Source organism: Protopterus annectens, chromosome 3.part1 (genome assembly GCF_019279795.1).
Source record: "Protopterus annectens isolate FY-2018-M chromosome 3.part1, PAN1.0, whole genome shotgun sequence".
In the NCBI taxonomy this organism is placed as follows: domain Eukaryota; kingdom Metazoa; phylum Chordata; order Ceratodontiformes; family Protopteridae; genus Protopterus; species Protopterus annectens.
The window spans coordinates 1332579073-1332598318 of NC_056732.1; the positions used below are offsets into that span (position 1 = coordinate 1332579073).

General features: G+C 42.6%; 1 protein-coding gene across 1 annotated transcript in view; it reads right to left on the reverse strand.

Moving 5' to 3' along the window:
• The window catches only part of MCMDC2 (minichromosome maintenance domain containing 2), a gene marked incomplete at its 5' end in the record, with an annotated part of 2309393 nt that overhangs the window by 1200799 nt on the left and 1089348 nt on the right, over positions 1-19246 (reverse strand). The window contains 1 exon segment of the mRNA XM_044067368.1: positions 5537-5774. Coding sequence (XP_043923303.1) covers positions 5537-5774 — 238 coding nt within the window.

Below are 19246 nucleotides of genomic sequence, written 5' to 3' on the forward strand. Positions count from 1 at the left end.
TTCTTTTGGGAGTTTTCATTAGAACTTTCCTTTTTTCTCTTCTTAGGAGCCTGTCTGTTGGAAGGAGGCCCCACTTTTTTATATTGATTGAGTCAAGGATTTAGAGGAAAAGAACTAAAAAAACCTAGAACTCCCTTGAATTAATTTACCTCTCTCATCCCATTGTTTGAACCTAAATAAAACCTCCCTATCTAGAGGTGAGTTCAGATTTCTGACTTTAAGTCATCTGAAAACATCTGGTTCTGTACCCAAACAAATCTCAAGACTATGGCAGAAGCAAAAGCCCTAGATATAGTGTCAGAACAATTGCACAGACTTTTTTAAAGCATGTTTAGAAACCTGTGACAAGTTAGCCATTATCTGATTCAACTAAGACTCCCTGCAGGAGACTGAGAAACAGAAAATTCTCTCAAACTATTGGCACAGTTAAGCCTAAACTTCCACTTGTAGCCCTGGTAACTGATAATTCTAAAGTTCAAAGTAGAGGAAGAAAAAATTATTTTACCCACTCTGTCCAGAAGTTTACTCTCTCTATCCCTAGGAACTGGGTTGGGGGTGGTAAGGCACCTGTTCACATTAGGAGCAGTGGTAGAAATAGCAGCTGGGTCTGTTCTAAGACAAGAAAGAAGAAATTTGTTAGATTGAGTGACTTTATACAATTTATCTCCGTTTCTAAATACAGATAGTTGAGAGTCAGAAACACTGTAGGCAGCATTAAAAGCACCCTCCAAGCTGGCAGAATAGGAAGAATAAGTGCAGTATGCAGGGCCTCTTGTTCTAATAAATCATATCTGCACAACTCAGGGGAGCATCCACCTATTCCCAAGCAAATATATCCGTCAGTCTGGAGACAGTCTCAGAAAAGGAAAAAGTCTCCAAATGTTCAAACTCAAACTCACTGAATAAAGTATCAGAGTCTTGGGCTATGGACCTCTCAGGTGATGATATTACTCTGTCTCTGTCTAAATCAGAACCCTCTGACCAAACATCCTCATCTTTATGAGTACAAGAATAAGGAATAGCCAGAGGCACCAAGCACAGAGGATTAAATGCCTACAACAAACTGATAGCTAAAGTAATCTCATCATTTTAACTATGGATGCAATTTCCTTGTGGTCACAATGATTAATTTTCTGATCCATTTTTTCCTTGGGACATCAGTAGATAAAGACTATGAAAGGAAAAACATATCATCCGGAGCAAGAGGTATCTTTCCCCAGCCAGCCTGTAACTAAAATGGATGGTTCTCCCATGCCTAAACTGGACAATGTAACAGCTAAAGAGGATGCATCTGACTCTCCCCGATCCATAATAGCTGGCAAAGCTACAATAGAGAGAATGAAGAAACCAGTAAGTAATCTGAGGAACCAGCAGTGGCTACTGCAGAGTCACCTGCAATCAGCTGAGGCACAGACTGATCTTGCACTATATTCAAGGGCTTGTGCTTTGATTTTTGTTTTTCTTTTTAGGTACATTGTTGGAAGGAACAACCAGACTGGGAAAAGTATCCATGCTGTAGCTGGGGACGATGTCTTATTACACTATAAGGCATCGGTGGGAAGGTAAATTGTCACTTATTTTACCCAATCTTTCCCAAAATTCAAAATCTCAACACTAAGTTACAAAAGTAGCAAACAAACTAATCCAGCCAAAAAAAAAAAAACAGAACCATTTTCCCCAAAGTAAACTACTAGAAAAATAAAATTAAATCAACTGTCTCAAATGTACAAAAGAATTTCAAATGTAATACACCCAGTCTCCTACCCAAAAACACATTATCCAGTCTATAAAATTTTGAAATGGAAGAGAATTCAGTGCAAAAAAGCCACTTAGCTTAAAATACACAATAGGTTCCTAGAAAGCAATTCCTAGACTGAAATAACTTTATTCAAGAAACATCACAGATGTTCCTGAAAGAAGAGTTTTCTTACAGTGAAATACCACAGTTCTCACAGAAATTAAGTAAAAAATATAATATACCCTTACAATCATAAAAAAAATAGTTTGGAAGGGTCCTCAAAGAGATCTTATCTGTCTGACTGGAAGCTTTAGGACAACTGCTGATCCACAAGAATCTCTTGGCAGTGTATAACCCATAGGCTAATGCAGCAGTGAGAATGGTGAACATTTCACCTGCAGTACACACTGTCCATTGATAGAAATGTAAAAAGAGATCACATTTTTAGATTCAGAGTGAAACCAAAAGTGTGGAAATGATTCATAGCGAACTATAGAGATGTTAAGAGTGTCAGAACTGGTTGAGGCTGATATCATGCATTCATCAAGCCTGCAAAAGGCTATGATTGGTGCAAGATATTTCGTTAACACTCATATTGTAGTGGAAATATCAAAGGGCAAAGAAGTAAACTGGAAATGTAATCTCAGTACAAGGAATCTTAAAAATGATCTGTGCTTGTTGTGAATGGGATTATGTAAACAAGTATCTTTTAGGTCTAAAGTGAACAAAAAGCCTTGAGGGGAAAGAAGAGAGGGAAAATGAATTTGAAGAGTCAACATTTTGGACCTTCCAGTGAGGAGAAATTTGTTTAGAGTGGATAGATCTAAAGTTGGCCTCCAGGTTTCTTCTTTCCTGCAGACTGGAAAAGTCTTGATTAAAATCCTTGCTCCAGTTGCTCTGAAAGGACAGGGCCATGACTCCCTGCAGAAGTAAATCTGCAATAATCAGAAACATAAGATGGAGCTGGTCATTTGGGGGATAAGGAGTACCTAATGCAATGGTGTTGGTGCTTTTCAACTTTCAATACTCAAGAGTGTGTAGTTATTAATTTCCATGCTTGAAAGCATGGGGAAGATTCCCTGCAAGTTTTTGAGAAAGGCCTGGATAGAAAGGGGCAAGAAGGGATAGATGATAAGGATAGTCAGAAGTTGTTTTTTTTGGGGGGGTTGGATCCTTGAGATCTATTAGATTTCTTTTTACAGTAACCTTGCCATTTCCTTTTGAACTGCACTTTTCTAGATTTTTGCTGGCCAGATTTGAAGGGTTTACAAAAAATGGATCTGGATTGCAAAGACAGTTCCATTAAAATTAAAAAAAAAAAAAAAAAAACTAGAGATAAAATAGTTGTTTACCTCCCTGCATGAGTTTACCACTCTCTTCTAAATTTTTGAAAACTTCAGCAGAAGTTTTATTAAATAGAAAGTCTTTGTCCAGGGAGGCATTTAATAATTGTGCTTTCACATCCTCCAGGAAGGACTGCAGCTTTAACCGCGCATACCTTCTCATAAATATCCCATTTGTGATAGCCCTAGAGACAGCACCCACACCATTACAGCCACATTTAATTGTGTATTTAGCTACCTGAGAGGCAGAGTTAAACATGTACTTAATACTGAATTTCAAATCAGAATTAAGGAGATTGGCTAAGGTTTGCCCCATTTGCTCAAAATAGATAAAATTAACTTGGACATATGGGTCTGACAGTCTAAGATTCTAAATACTAAGGTGGCAGAAATATATACCTTTTTGCAATATCTATCAATTACCATTCATGCTCAAAATAGATAAAATTAACTTGGACATATGGGTTTGACAGTCTATGATTCTAAATACTAAGGTGGCAGAAATATATACCTTTTTGCAATATCTATCAATTACCATTCAGACTTCATCATCAGGGATCAGGTTAGAAGACAGAATGGATCTGTATCTTTGTCACCATCCAAAGACATAATAGCAGGGTCAGCAGGAGGTTTTTTATACAGGTACCTGTGCAAATCAGGAACATTATATTACCAGTCTGGCTTTTTAAGGACGATAACCTGGCGACATAGAAGCAAAAGAAAAGGCATCTTACAGCACCACCAGAACTGGAGGTAGAGTAACAGGCTTAGGGATGTCCATTCATAGCACCTATAATGGGAGTCAGAAACCTCTTTACACTCTCATTAAAAAAAGTAATTTTAGTTATTCTGTCACCAAATGAAATTTCTTCATTACAGCCATCAGAGGATAGTGAGTCTTCTGCCTCAAATTCACATCCAGTAGGAGAAGAAAAAAAAACAGGAAGCATAATCAAGCCCTTCATTGTCAGACTCTAAGAAATCTTCTTCATCAGAAAAAGAAGATATTCTCTTACTCTTATCAGGGCTAGAAACAGAGAAGGAAAACCCACTTTCTTTGCTTTTTCTAACAGGAAAGGATAGTGGTGGGATATATGTTTGTTTTTTTGTGTATATTTCGTTGGGTGACCAGATGTATGTCCTTTGGGGTTGAAGGGTGGGAGGTTGGCTTAATGCTTAAGGTATTTACCTTACAGACACAAGTTGCAGGGTTTGAGTCTCACATGGGGTAATTGGCTAGGCTTAAAATGACTTACAAGGGCAGTTAGCCTAGTATGAACCTATGAACCAGGGTTCCAGTGGAAACCATAGGTCTGCCCTCCATGAACAAGACTTTGATCCCCTTCCTTACAAAATACCTGGTGAATACCTCCCTCACCCTCTGATAAACTAATCCTTGATTCTCCCTTCCAGGCTGGCTCAGATGAGAGCAGGATCTGATTAGGCATGCAGATATCCTGGGTCATAGCAGCCTCCAAGAGAGTCACACAAGTGGACTAAGAAGAAGCCAACTGACAGTCTGGAGGTGCAAATGCACCTCAGAAGAGTTGTCAGTCACAGACTGTATGACAGAGGAGGACAAACAGCTTTTGGCAGTTACCTCTCTCAACACCTGTTGCTTCTTTTAACCTGAGGAGGAAGGCCCATAGCAGAGGAGGATCATATCATGTCAAGTTCCATTTTCTAGGTACATGTGGAGGGAGTTTAACCTGCTCCCACAAGTCTAGAGATAAATGACTGACAAACTGAATACAATTTAACATTTTGTTCAACCCCTAAACAGCACAAGAATCAGGAGTGTGAGTCTTTGCATGTTTTTTGGTGTCCATACTCACACTTTTCTTTCTGACAGACATACGATTTCTGACAAAGAGTTTACAAGAGAAAGGAATGGCCCTCAATGCAGTACTTATACAAATGAAGACACTGAGCTCAAGCCAGCCATATGGAAATGCCAGATTCAATACTGATGAGAGTCTGCATACACAGACTAATGACAAGAAACTTCTGATTTTTGGCATGTCCTTACCTTCCTCTTATACTGGCACATCCACTCATGTTACGGGCAAATGTATGAATGTATGGCACAAGGTGAAGGTGCCTGAAGCTTTATAGACTGGCTAGATGTACAGAATCTGTGACAGAAATCAAAATACATCCCATATGTAATGGCTACTACAACAGTAATCTTATGAAGAACATCAGAGTGAGGTATACAGAAAATATAGTTTATAAATGAAGTTGATTTTTTTTCTTTTTTATCTTTGTATGTATAAAGCTGTAAAATGTTATTATACAATGGTGAAAAATGTTGAAATAACTGTTTTGAATAAACCTGAACCTTTAGAGATGCAATCAAATTAAATTTTATTAGAGTTACTAAACCTTACCTAGAACTGGACCCTTTAAGCAAGCAATCAGATTATTTAATTTTATTACAGCTACTAAATCTTACCTATCTATTATCAGCATGTCATTTGCCATAATCAAAAGGTGTAGATTTTCTACAGTCTTTGTCTCTTCTTCACATGTCTGCACAAGACTCAGCAGAAGACAGAGTTTTAAAGTGCTGTAAGTACCAGGAGAAATAATGTGTGATGCAAATAAATTGGCAACGATAGCTGTGAACCTCCAGGGAGAACAAGATGTTGAAGACAGTAAATGCCAAAAATTGTTGCTAATACAAACTGGACCTAAACAGAAGAGAAACAGATTTAAACATTTAAACAGTTTTAAGAAGGATTCATGAAAAGGAACTATAATGGAAATGTGCTGGAAAAAACAAAGGTTGAGATTCATAGATATAAGCACAGCAGTGCAACTCATGCTGCACAGATGAGCCAAGTCAGGTTGCACATTAGCATAAGCATGATGTCTCTTACATGGGAATGTGTATACCTATAAATGATTCGACTGGAGGAGCATTGTAATGCTCAGTGAGGCACCCTACCAACTTGCACTATGTTTGTGTGTGTGCATGTGTGCGTGCTCGCACACGTGTGTTTGTGTGTGTACGTATGCGCGCACGCACTCATTTGCATGTGACTGTCAGAGTGTCTATGCATGGCATATGCCTGTGTAGTCTGCTATCAGACACAGTTGTTGGTCAGAATGGTGTCATGATCTGTAATGCATCTCTACTCTATTTACCTTTAATCTTTGACAGCACCTGAGGTAGGCAGACTATGAATGTTGTCTGTTTACGTGTCATTTTGTGTGCATGTTATACTGTCTGCAGCTGTTGTATAAATCTGTTAGCATGTGGTGTGTGTGTGTGTGTGTGTGTGTGTGTGTGTGTGTGTGTGTGTGTGTGTGTGTGTGTGTGTGTTTGTGTCAGTGTCTGTCTATGTCTGTGTGTATATGTGCAACTCTGTCCCCTATAATGGGCCTGTGTCCCTTACAAAAAGAGTTCTCTTCTTAAAGCCACTGAATGTGTGGTAGGATCTGGCACTCTAAGTAGCCCTGTACAAGTATAAGAAAACTGAACGAATGTAATGCATTGTGCAGTCAGTGTTAAGTGTCCCATATGGCAAGGTATAAATGTGGGATATCACATAATGTTGGCTGCTGTTCAGCTGCTGCTACAATTATAAAGACTTTGATTGCCACGTACTGGCTTCTTTGTGTCTATATTTGGTTTGCTGGGATGCAATGCTATGAAGTAAATCTAGCTCTAATATCCTCAAAAAAGAAGTTATGTAATTACCATAACGTTCTGTCTGTGTTGTCCATTTTCATTCTTCCTCAACTAATGGATCTGACTCAGCCATTATACTAGCTCATGGCCTCCAACAAACTCTCAACCTCCTTCCCTGCCCATAATTCACTACCCCTAACATCTCTCGGATCTTGTTCGCAGCTTGACAAGAAGACTATAAAAGAAATATCATAACTGAAGTTCAACACAAAGGACACAGGTGTCCTGAAATGTCTCATTCCTCCAGAAGTCAGTTATGAAAAACTGGTGGTGGATGGTGGACAACACAGATGGAACTTTATGGCAAATACATAACTTCTTTATCTGATATTGTCAATTTTCATTCATTCCTCAACTAATGGGACAGAGTCCCCAGCTACCTAAATTCCTGGGTCGACTCTAAGGAAGGATATTACTGTGTATGGTTGAGCCAAAAGCTGCTCTTCCCCTCGAGACCAGATCTAATTTGTAATGAGTAATAAAAGTATGAGGATTTGACCAAGTTGCAGCCACACATATATCATCCATAGAAGCTTTAGACTGGAATACAGCAGAAGTTGCCAAAGATCTGGTTGAATGAGCCTTTAATGGTTTTGGTAAGGGGAGATTCTGTTTGTTATAGACAAATGAAATGCAATCTGTCAGCCATCTGGCTAGAGTTACCTTTGTGACTGACACACCCAACTTATTATGTTCAAACGAAACAAATAGTTGATCTGACTTTCTAATTTCATTTGTTCTGTGTGGGTAGAAATGTAATTGTCTATGAACATTCAACAAGTGAAGCACATATTCCCCTTTATTTGTAAATTTTGGGAAGAATACTGGCAAGTTAATGGATTGGGTAATGTTGGATTCTGACACCACCTTAGGAAGGAAGGAAGCATTGGTACATAAAGTGACCCTATCCTTATTAAAAATCAAATATGGAGGTTTAGAAGATAATGCTTGAAGTTCTGAAATTCTTCTAGGAGATGTAAATGTGACTAAAAAGATAGCTTTCCAGGTCAAAAATTTAAAATCACATTTGACTGCAGGTTCAAAGGGAGAATGAATTAAGGTTTGCAGAACCAAATGTAAATTCCATGGTGGTATGTGATCTCTAGAAGGGGGTCTTAGCAGAAAAGTACCTTTCAAAAAGGCTTTGCATGGTTTAGATGAGGCCAGTGAAGAATTTTGAAATCATACATGAAAGTTAGAGATTGCTGCAAGTTGTACTTTAATAGTTGATGAACAAGCACCCACATTAAATAAACTTGCTAAAAATTCTAGAACAGAATAAATTGGGGCCAAGAAGGGCTTGATCTGATTCTGCTCTGCCCAATAAACAAACGTTTTCCATTTACTCCTGTAGAATTTCTTCATAGAAGGTTTATGGGAAGATAAAAGTATGGAACATATAGGAGAAGTGAGTGCTGGTTGCCTGGCTATTAAGGGAACTGGAGAAACCACGTTGTTTGAGATTTGAGATATCCAGTTGAACCATGCCTGTCAGGGTGACAGAAAGTCTAGAAATGGATCCAGAATCCAAAGTGGATATAGTAGATAAGGCCAAAGGAAGGAGAACCAAACCTGATGAGGCTAGTACGTTGCAATGAGGATGACTTTGCTCATTAACCAGGCTGCTTTCTGAAGGAATTTGGAAATTAGAGGAGTTGGAGGATAAGTACGTAAAAGACCTGGGAGCCAATTGTGGCGAAGAACATCCCTCTGTGAATCCCCCGGTGGGGGGATCAGGGCAAAAAAGCTACTGTACTTGTCATTTAGGGGAGATGCAAAAAGTTCATAGCAAGGCTCGCCCCGCTGACTCAAAATCATATCCGTTACTTTGTTGTTGAGAGACCACTCGTGAGGTAGTAAGATGGACCTGCTCAATTTATCTGCTATCAAGATGGACTTCCCTGGAATATGCCTTGCTATTAGAAAGCAGTTGGAAGATATTACCCACTGCCACACACTGAGGGCTTCATGACACAGGGGATAAGATCTGGTTCCCCCTTGTTTGTTGATGTACCAAACTACAGACATGTTATCTGCATGGACTGCAATTGTCCCAAGAGGGAGAGAGTCTTGAAATGCCTGCAACACCAAAAGCACTGATGTCATCTCCAGTACATTGATATGCAAGTTGGCCTCTTCTGGTGACCAAGTGCCATGGACTGTTTTTCCCTGGAAATGCCCCCCCCCCCCCCCGCCCAATCTGATAAGCATCTATGGTCAGTATGGCCTTTGATTGAGGGAGGATGAAAGGGCAACTTTGTCAAAGCTGTTGTGACTGCATCCACCAGGAAAGGTATCATTTGTATACCTGGGTTATTCTTTTCTTCACTGACATGGGTTGAAAAAGCACTGACCATGTGTACCTAGCATCCACTGTAGAATCCTCATGAGGAATCTTGCTAAAGAAACTAAAACTATTGCTGCTGACATTGATCCCAGGGCTTGCAGAATCAAAAAGGCTGAAATTCTGGTATTGCAAATTATTTTCCTGACCTGCATCCTTATTGCTTGCACTCATGATATTGGAAGAGCAGCTACCATAGATACTGTGTTGATCACTGCTCCTATGAATGCCAATACCTGGGTTGGTTGTAAATGAGACTTGCTGTAATTTATGGTTATTCTGAGATGTGAACAGGTCTGTAACACCTGATTTCGAGCCTCTATCAGTCAATGCCTGTTCGGGTGGTAATGTGTCAATCATCTAAATATGGAAACACCTGGAATCCTTGCAGTGTCAAGTGAGCTGCTACCACTGCCATACACTTGGTGAACACCCTGGGGGCTGTGGTGAGGCAAAAGGGCAGTGCTCTGAACTGATAGTGACTGGCTCCCAACCAGAAGCATAAGTACCTTCTGGATCATCTATTCATCTTTATATGATAGTACGCGTCCTAAAGATCTACTGAGCACATCCAGTCATCTTTGCCCAGAATCAGCATAATGGAGTGAACTGTGACCATATGGAGCTTTGTTTGTGAAACCAACTTGTTCAATACACTGTAACTGAGATCTAAAATTAGTCTCCAGTACCCTGCGGTGGTGGTGCTGCGGTAGTGTTGTCGCCTCACAGTAAGACGCTGTCCAGTTTGATTCTCAGCTAGAGCGTCTTCTGCATGGAGACTTGCGTGAATGGGTGTACCTTCGTTGAAGGTTGTGCATCAGGGCTGGTAACTTGGCACGTAAAATCAACTACCAATCATTAGCGGACCGGAGTTCCGCTGTGGCAACCCCTAATCGGGAAAAGCCGAAAGACACAACAACCCTGTTTTCTTTGGCATTAAAAAGAATCTTGAGTAACTTCCGGATTCTATTTGGTCTGTTGGGACCTCTTCGATGACTCTTTTTTTCTAACAGCTTTTGTATTTCTAGTGCTGTTGCTTTCTTCTGATTGGTTGGGGCATTGGGAAATATTTTTGACAATGGAGGAGGTAGGGAAAAGGGAATTATATAACCTCTAGAAATAATTCTCTGCATCCAACTGTCTTTTTTATATCTAGCCAGGTTCTCAGGTGCAGAGACAAGTGAGCAATTTGGTCTCCATTCAGGAGTACTGAAAGGGTCTGTCGGGAAAGGAATCACTAGACCCCTGGTTTTGTGGGCCTCATCTGCCACGGGAACATCACCTTCCATTATCTCTCCCCCCTCTGCCTCTAGGGGAACTACTTCCATGTGTGTCCTAGATAAGACCCTGAGATTTTCTGAACTACATTTTTTGACCACCACTTTGATTCCTCAAAAAGGTCCTTTTAAGGGTCAAAAAATGCATGCCCACTGCAGAGAGGGTCTTTCCATCTTTCTCACACATGGAGAGTGTGTCCTTTAATGTGGGGCCAAACAAAGAAGTGCCTTCAAAGGGAGCATTGATGAATGATGACTTGAAGGGCTCCACAGAATCATACAGGCACATCCAGGCATGTCCCCTGATGGAATAAACTGAACCCAAAGCCTTTGAGGCACCCTCTGCAGTGTGTGAGATAAGCCTCATGAATAAATTAGACATAGCCTGTAGGGTTGCCAACTGAGAGACTACCGAAGATTGAGCCTCGGTAGTTTTGGTTCAGGGAAGAGATTTTGATAGCTCTTTAATCAAATATCTTTGAAGCCTCATAAGATGTGTCAAATAGTTCAGCAATCTGAGTGCAAAAGTTGCTGAAGCATAAACATACTCCCCCAATCTGTTTATTGCCTTAGACTGTCTATTGGACTCTGTTCTGCAAGTTCCTTTTTTGTAGCTGTGGCCATGATCATGGCATCTACTGACACCACTTTACTCCAATGTTCCCTGCCTACTGGTGGAGGCATAATCCAGTCTGGTCTCTTAGGGATTGTCTCAATCATATCAGACTCCTTTCACGCCTACTTAGAAATCAAATTAATGAGTTCATTGGTGGGCAGAGTACCCCAAGAGGTAGACATGCCAGTCTCAAAGGCTTCCAGAAATTCTGATTACTCCAGAGAAGGATCTTGGAAAGACCAATCATCCTTCTGCTTAAGGATCTCAAGAATGTTTCCAAATAAGGCATCGGCAGGTGGTGATGTTGGAGACTCCACTCCTTCATCAAAATAAGTATCCTCAGTGACTGACTCTTGAGGAGAGTCCAAGTGCCTCCTTTTGCACTTTCTCTTCCTAGGGACTTCCTCATTGGGATGGTCCATTGAAGTATCAGAAGAGACTAAGGTGGGTAGTCTGACAGCTTTGAACTGCCTGTCCCTGTGAAGGAGAGAGTTCAGGATCATGGTGTAAAGCCATCTGAGAAGTAAAGGGTGGATCCAAGGGGGAAGGACCCATCTGACCTGCCAGAGCAAAGAACACTCTCTTCACAACCTCAAAAATAGATCACTCTGGTGGGAAGGAAGACAACAGAGCCAAGAAAGCAAGTTTCTTGCTCGTCACCTCCCTCTGGCCCAAGAGCAATCCACCTGAGTTGGAAGTCGGAGCTGAGCTGTTCAATGATGAAGGTCCAAGAGGAAGGGACAGCTCTGAAAACCTCAGAGTAGACTTCACCCTCTCAGATCCAACAGGGATGCTTCAGCACCAGCAGTCATCCGACTCCAAGGATATTGGAGCTGGTGCACTCAGAGCAGTATTCGGATCCGAAGATAGTGCTCTCATCAGATCTGAGCCAGATGGACCTGGAACACTAGGATCTGAGGATTCTAAAACCACAGGTTGGATTACAGAAGGCCCTGTTATGGGGGAAGTAATAGATGGTTGGACTTCCTGACCTGAAGGGGCAAAAACTATGAGAACTCCCACCTGAATTTGCTTCATAAAGAATTTCCTCATCATCCTCTCCACATCTGCTTCTGTGAGACTCTTGGAGGAGCAAGAAGATACCAGGGATGGCGATTTAAAGTGCCTCTCTAAAAAGGGAGAGGTACTCTAGATGGGACTGTATCCAGACTTGGAGAAAAAGTAGCCCTTGGTAAAGGTTTCAGATTCGAGGATGTAGGATGTAAAATAGGTTTGATCAGATCTGATGATGGTCAGATCATAATTAACTTCAGATCCAATTTTTCTCTCTTTTTTTTTTGTTCAGTTACGATGAAGTACAGGCCAGAGAATCCGAGGAATTCGACCTTTTAAGTGTCTTTGGATCTTTGTTTGGGGAATTGAACACCAGCAATGGCCTCAGAAAAAGTAGTTGTCAGCAAACCTTTTAAATCAATTTGTTCTTCCTGTCAGTAAGTGTTCAGAGATTGAACCCACAACAGATACTGCAATCCTGTTGTAAATTTTCTGGACCTAAGCAATAAGCATAAAGGCTGTGGGCATTGCAGTAACGCAGTTTGTGCCCACACTTTTCACATTTTTTAAATCCTGTACCTTTCTCAGACATTTTAAAGGGAATAAAAGAAGTTATGTCTTACCACAACGTCCCATCTGTGTTGTTCATCTTCTTTCATTCATCACTGATGGGTTCAGTTCCGAGCCCTCGGAACTGAGTCAGCCTTTTTACCAAGCTCGCGCCAGCCAAAAAAACTCTTGAGCTAGGTTTCTACCCAGAATGCCCTTCTGCTTGTTACCTCAGATCGAGTTTGCTAGAGAAAGAGAGGTAAAGCTGAAGCCACTTCTGTGCAAATACCCTAGGACATCACTTGGACCCAAAGCATCCCCCAGGAGCTTTTGGACGGGAACGGAGGGTGGGAAGTGATGAATGAAAGAAGATGAACAACACAGATGGAACGTTATGGCAAAACATAACTTCTTTATCTGATGTTGTTAATCTTCTTTCCATTTATCACTGATAGGGCAGAATCCCAAGCAACCTTGAGGTCCATGGGCAGCCCTTATGGAAGAACATTCCTGAGTACCATTGAGCCAAAGGCAGCTCTCCTTCTGGAGACCAAGTCCAATTTGTAATGACTGATAAAGGTATGAGGCTTAGCCCAAGTAGCTACTGCATAGATGTCATCCATGGAAGCCCTAGAATGGAAAGCTATAGATGTTGCCATAGATCTAGTGGAGTGAGCTTTAACTTTTGGCATAGGTTCATTTCTGTCGGAATAGATGAAATGTATGCAGTCCCTTAGCCATTTTGGCAATGTAACCTTGGAAAAACCATCACCCATTCTGGGCCCAGAAAAGGAGATGAAAAGCTGTTCAGACGTATTGATAGGTTTGGTCCTGTCTAGGTAAAATCTCAGTTGCCTATGTACATCCAAGGAGTGAAGACAGTACTCTCCTCTATTGGAAACATTTGTAAAGAACAGTGGTAGGTCAATGGTCTGATTAATGGAGAATTCAGAAACAACTTTGGGAAGGAAGAATGGATTCATCCAAAGTAATACTCTGTCTTTATGGAAGACCAGATAGAGCCTCTTGATACACAATGCCTGCAGCTCCAAGATCCTTCTGGCAGACTGGATGGCTACCAAGAACAAAGCTTTCCAAGACAAAAACTTTAGGTCACACTTCACAGCAGGTTCAAAAGGGTTTTAAGTCAAAGACTGAAGGACTAATGCGAGTTTCCATGGTTCCACAGGCTGTCTGAGAAGAGGCCTGATATGAGAGGTTCCCTTGAGGAAGGCGTTGCATAGAAGTAAAGAGATAAGAGGGATACCATCTATACCATTGTGGAAATTAGAAATTGCTGCTAGGTGTACTCATATGGTAGAGGCAGAGGCTCCATTACCAAAAACTTAGCCAAGTATTGAAGTACTGCAGTTACTGGAGCTGAATATGGATCTAGCATGTTATACTTAGACCAGATGGAGAACCTTTTCCATTTATCATGATATAGTCTTCTGGTGTATGGTTTATGAGAGGCCAGAATGATGCCTCGAACAGGCAAGGAGAGATTATCTTGCCTGGCAACTAACAGAAGTGGAGAAACCAAGCTGTCAGCTTGAGACTGGACAGATTTGGGTGGCTCAATCCTTGGGGGTGAGTAATCAGATCTGGGAGAGGGTCCAGAATCCATGGCGGGTATACTAGGTGAGGCCAAAGGAAGGGGAACCAAACTTGTCAAGACCAGAACGGAGCTAGGAGGATCATCTTGCTTCTAAACCGAAGAGCTTTCTTTAGAAATTGTGGAATCAGGGGAATGGGAGGATAGGTGTAAAGAAGTCCCGTGGGCCAATCATGGATTAGAGTGTCCGGCAGGGACTCCCCCACCAGGGGAAGAAGGGCAAAGTAGCTGCTGCACTTGTTGTTCGAAGGGGAGGCAAAAAGATTGCAGCAAGGCTGGCCCCAATGGCTGAAGGTTTCTGTCGCTACCTCGGGATTGAGGGACCACTCGTGAGGCAGGAGGATGCATCTGCTCAGTTTGTCCACAATTACACTGGAGCTCCCCGGGATATGCATTGCTATCACAAAGCAGTTGGAAGCTATCTTCCACTGCCAAATTCTCATGGCTTCTCCACACAGGGGGTAGGACTTGGTTCCTCCTTGCTTGTTGATATACCACACCACTGACATATTGTCTGACTGAACTGCAATTGTCCCGGAAAGGAGAGCCAAATGAAAGGCCTGTAATGCTAACAGCACTGTTCTCAGTTCCAGAACATTGATATGCAGGAGGGCTTCTGAGGTGGACCATGTGCCTTGGACTGTCTTTCCCTGCAAATGACCCCTCCCCCCACACCTGATCAGGGAAGCATCCATGGTCACCACGGCTCTGGGCTGAAGGGATTGAAATGGGCGACTCCAAAGTTCTGCATCTGGCCTCATCCACCAAAGGAGGTCCTGTTTGCAGGAGTTGGTTATTCGAATCTGGTAACAGAGGGGGTGGTAGTTTGGGAACCATTGACAAAGAAGGAGCCATTGCAGGATCTGCATATGTAACTTCACTAGAGGCACTATTGGAATTGAAGCTGCCATAGAACCTATGGATTGAAGAACTTCCCTTGCTTAAACTTTTGTTTGACAGCATATCACTCACAGCTGGAGCTTTAATCGCTGGAGTCTGTGATTTGGGAGTGATACTAGACAGAACTGGGTATTGAACACTGTTCCAATGAATTCTATTTGTTGTGTAGGAGTAAGGTTTGATTTCTCCTAATATATTGTTATTCCCAATATTTTTGCCAGAGAGAGAGTATAATGCAGTGCTGTTACCAGAAGATGCTCAGTGTGGACAGTGAGGAGCCAGTCATCCAAATATGGAAACACCCGGAATTCTTGTAGTCTCAAGTAAGCTGTGACCACTGCCATGCATTTCGTGAACTCTGGGGGTTGTAGAGGGACTGAACAGCAGGGTGGAAATTGATAATGAATGGCCCCTAGCTGGAAGTGAAGCAGACTCCTGGAGCATTTGTCGATCTTGATGTGGTAATATGCATCCCGGAGATCTATCGAGCACATCCAATTGCCTTCTCTTAAAAAGGGGAGAATGGACTCAACCGTGACCATCCAGAATTTGGTTTGGGGGAAAGACTTGTCAAAGCTGCTAAGATCCAAAATGGGTCTCCAGTCCCCTGTCTTTTTTGGCACTAAAAAGAATCTTGAGTAAAATCTGGATCCGTGTTGGTCAGTTGGGACTGGTTGGATGACTTTTTTTTGAGACAGCTTTATTATCTCTGAAGCTGCTTCTTCCATTTGACTGGGTGTAACATTGGGAAGCTTTCTTGGAAGATTTGGTTGACAACAAAGGGGAATGGTGTAACCTCTGGTGATGATACTCTGCACCCAACGATCCATCGTAATAGATTGCCAGGCAGCTTGGTCCAGAGAGAAACAACCACCGACTGCTTCCAGAGGTAACCAATTAGGCTGCTCCTCAGGAGTGCTGGTAAGGCTGTCCAGAGAAGGAATCCCTGGAGCCTTGGTTACAAGGGCCCCCTCTGCCTCTGTAGGGGCATCTTCTGGAATTGTTACCCCCTCTGACCCTCGGCGTATCATCATCACATGTGGCACGGAAAGGACCCTGAGATTTTTTGTGCCACATTTTCCCATACCTCTGATTCCTGGAGAAGGTAATTTGAGGATTAGAAATCTGTAGGCCTATGGCAGACAGGGTCTTTCCATTTTGTTCGCACCTGGCTAGCATGTCCTTCACTTTGGAGCCAAAAAACATCAATGCTTCGATGTGAGCATTCAAAAAGGAAGACATGAAGGGGTCCACAAGGTTGCAAATGTGCATCCAGGCATAATGCCTCATGACAATGCCTGAACCCGCTGCTCTAGCCGCCCCTTTGGTCACATGTGAAAGCAACCTCATGGACGAGTTGGATTTCGGTTCCAGGGTTGCAAGCTGCAAGGCCACTTTCTCCCTGACCTTATTAGACAACTGTCCTGTGAGTGTCCCAGAGTGTTCAGAGATCAAGTCCCCCTGGAGCCTCATAAAATGTGCAAAATAGTTCAGGGACTGTATAGCAAAGGTCCCTGAAGCAAAAACTTGCTTCCCAAGTCTGTCCACCACACGGGACTCCCTGATGGACAGGGGGACAGTGAGACTTTCCTCAGCCAAGTCTTTTTTCGTGGCCGCCACCACCACCATAGCATTGACTGGTAACCCTTTGGACCAATGCAGGTTCTCCTCAGGAGGGGGAAAGAATTTTGTCAGGTCTCAGAGGGATCACCTCAATGGAATCAGGGTTCTTCCAAGCTCGCTGCACGATGAGCTGGATGAGCTCATCAGCAGGTGGGGTCACCCAAGAGGTAGAAGGCTGGGAGCATAAAATCCTGCAGGAACACGGGCTCCTCAGATGAAGGGTTGGAGGGCTTCCAGTCACCTCTCTGCTTTAGCATTTCCAGGATGTGTCCAAAGGACACATCATCAGGAGGTGACCGAGGGGACCCATCACCATCATTGTAATTCGTATCTTTGGGTGAGTCCATGTGCTACCTCTTCCATGCCCTCTTTCAAGGTAGATCCTCAGTGGGGATCTCTGAGGAGGACTTGGAAGAGCGGGTACCCTGAACAGGGGTGTCCTGTGGCTTCTCTGCCCAGTGTCCTGGGGGGTGGTCTGTGGCAGCTGTAGCTCAAGGGGTGAAAACTAGGGTTCCGACATCAAAGGAGTACTTCCAGAAGTGAGAGCCCTCTCCATCACATGGATGGCAGGTCCGCCCAAAGAGGATGGGAGCCTGGAACCGAGAAAGACAACCTCGGGATCAGGGTCACACCTCGCTCCAATGAACCTGCCCCACGTTTGAAGCCTCAAGCAGAATCAGTGCAGACGTGTCTATTGGCACCAAGGATGGAACTGAGGAGAAAGACGGCTCCGTGCTTTGGGCCAAAGCACCTGCCCCCCAATCCCCAGATTGAGGAAGGTCCAGTTCCACAGGAACCAAAGACCAAAGGGACAAACTCAGAGCCGGAGTGAGGTGCACTGTAGGTGCCATGGTGATGGGTTCTGAGAAGGATGTTGAAACAGAAGGCTTTGGAACTGAAATTGTCAAAGGAGGAGTGTAAGATGGAGTCCGTGGAGAAACCAACCCAAGTCCTGCAGGTGGATGATCTTAGAAAGTGTGGGTATCCCCCTGGCTAACAACAGCTAGTCCACAAGACGCACCACATTGTGTTCTGATAGGCTTCTGGTGGATCTAGTGGATACTCCAGACAAAGAGTCAGGATGTTCAATGAACAGACTATACACCTGGCTCAGAAACAGATCTACAGAAGGGGAGTATTGCATCCATTGTGCAAGGTCTTCCGGCACTGAAGTCTCAAGTTTCAAGACCAGGAGTAATGGGGTCACATCCAGTGTACTCAGTAAAACACTCGGTGCTGAAGTGGCTGATGAAGATATTGAAGGTGTGGCCTGAGCCAAAGTGGGCACAGGTGCTGAAGTCGAAATAGGCATGGTGAAGTCTATAATCTGTGCCTGAGGCAGAACCAGTGCCGAAACTGGCGCCGGTATCGAAGGTTTCGAGATGCTCGGAGCCAAAGAAGATGGAGCCATAGAGGCAGATTTATGCTCCGAAGACAAATTTGGGGCCTTTGATTTCACAGGCTTACCCTGATCACCTGATGGTGAGTAGGGAACTGAATGGGACCTCTTTTTGTCTTTAGTAGGAGGGATTGAGACCTCCTTCGCAGAAATGGCCTCTGAAAAGGGAGACTTAAATAACCCTTTCAGTATCAGTTTATTTTTGCACTCATTAAGAGTGCATTGACTGAAACTGACAAATGTCACAAGGAGGCTGCACCGAAAGGTGGGGCACCCCCAAACAGTATACACAATCATTGTGAGAATCACTATTATGTAATTTGCCATTACATGAAGCACAATGCTTAAAACCTGACGTACCTTTCTTATCCGACATCTTGATAGAGAGACACCACAGACCAACAGTAAACCCAGTTAGAACAAATAAGTCAAACAATGTTCCAAGAAGTCACAATCGTACCAGTACAGTGATATGTAGGAGAGAAAACAGAAACACCTTACTAAAAACCAATGCTAACAGGCTAGACAGGAAAGAAAAATACCAGCTATGGTATTGAAGGAATACCACAAGGGTAAGGGAGGAAAGGCCTTACCAACAATGGTACTTGAAAGTTTACCAACAGTAACAATGGGTAGAGCAGAGATGAAAAACAAGGTCTGACAGAAGAAAACACACTAGAAATAATATTTGCTCAATAAAAAATAAAGATATCAAAAGTTTTTCGCACAAATATCAAATAAAGTTCCACTTAGCTGAGAGCTCGGCTGAAACGTGGCTTTACGGCTACATGGCAAACAAGATTTAAGGTAACACTGCAAGCAAGATTTAAGGTAACAGGGAGAAGGGCATTCTGGATAGAAACTTAGCTCGAAAGTTTTTTGGCTGGAGCGAGCTTGATAAAAAGGCCGACTCTGTTCTGAGGGCTCGGAACCAAACCCATCAGTGATGAATGGAAAGATTAATAACATCAGATTTTTTATTGTAAGAAGAGAAGAGCTTTTTTTCTTTTTCTTTTTTTTTTTTTTTGTTGTTGCCAGAAAAGAAAGGAAAGGTAAAATATCAGCAATGGTATTCAAGACTATAATAAACTTGTAAAGAGAAACAAATGCCAACTATGGTAATTAAAGAAA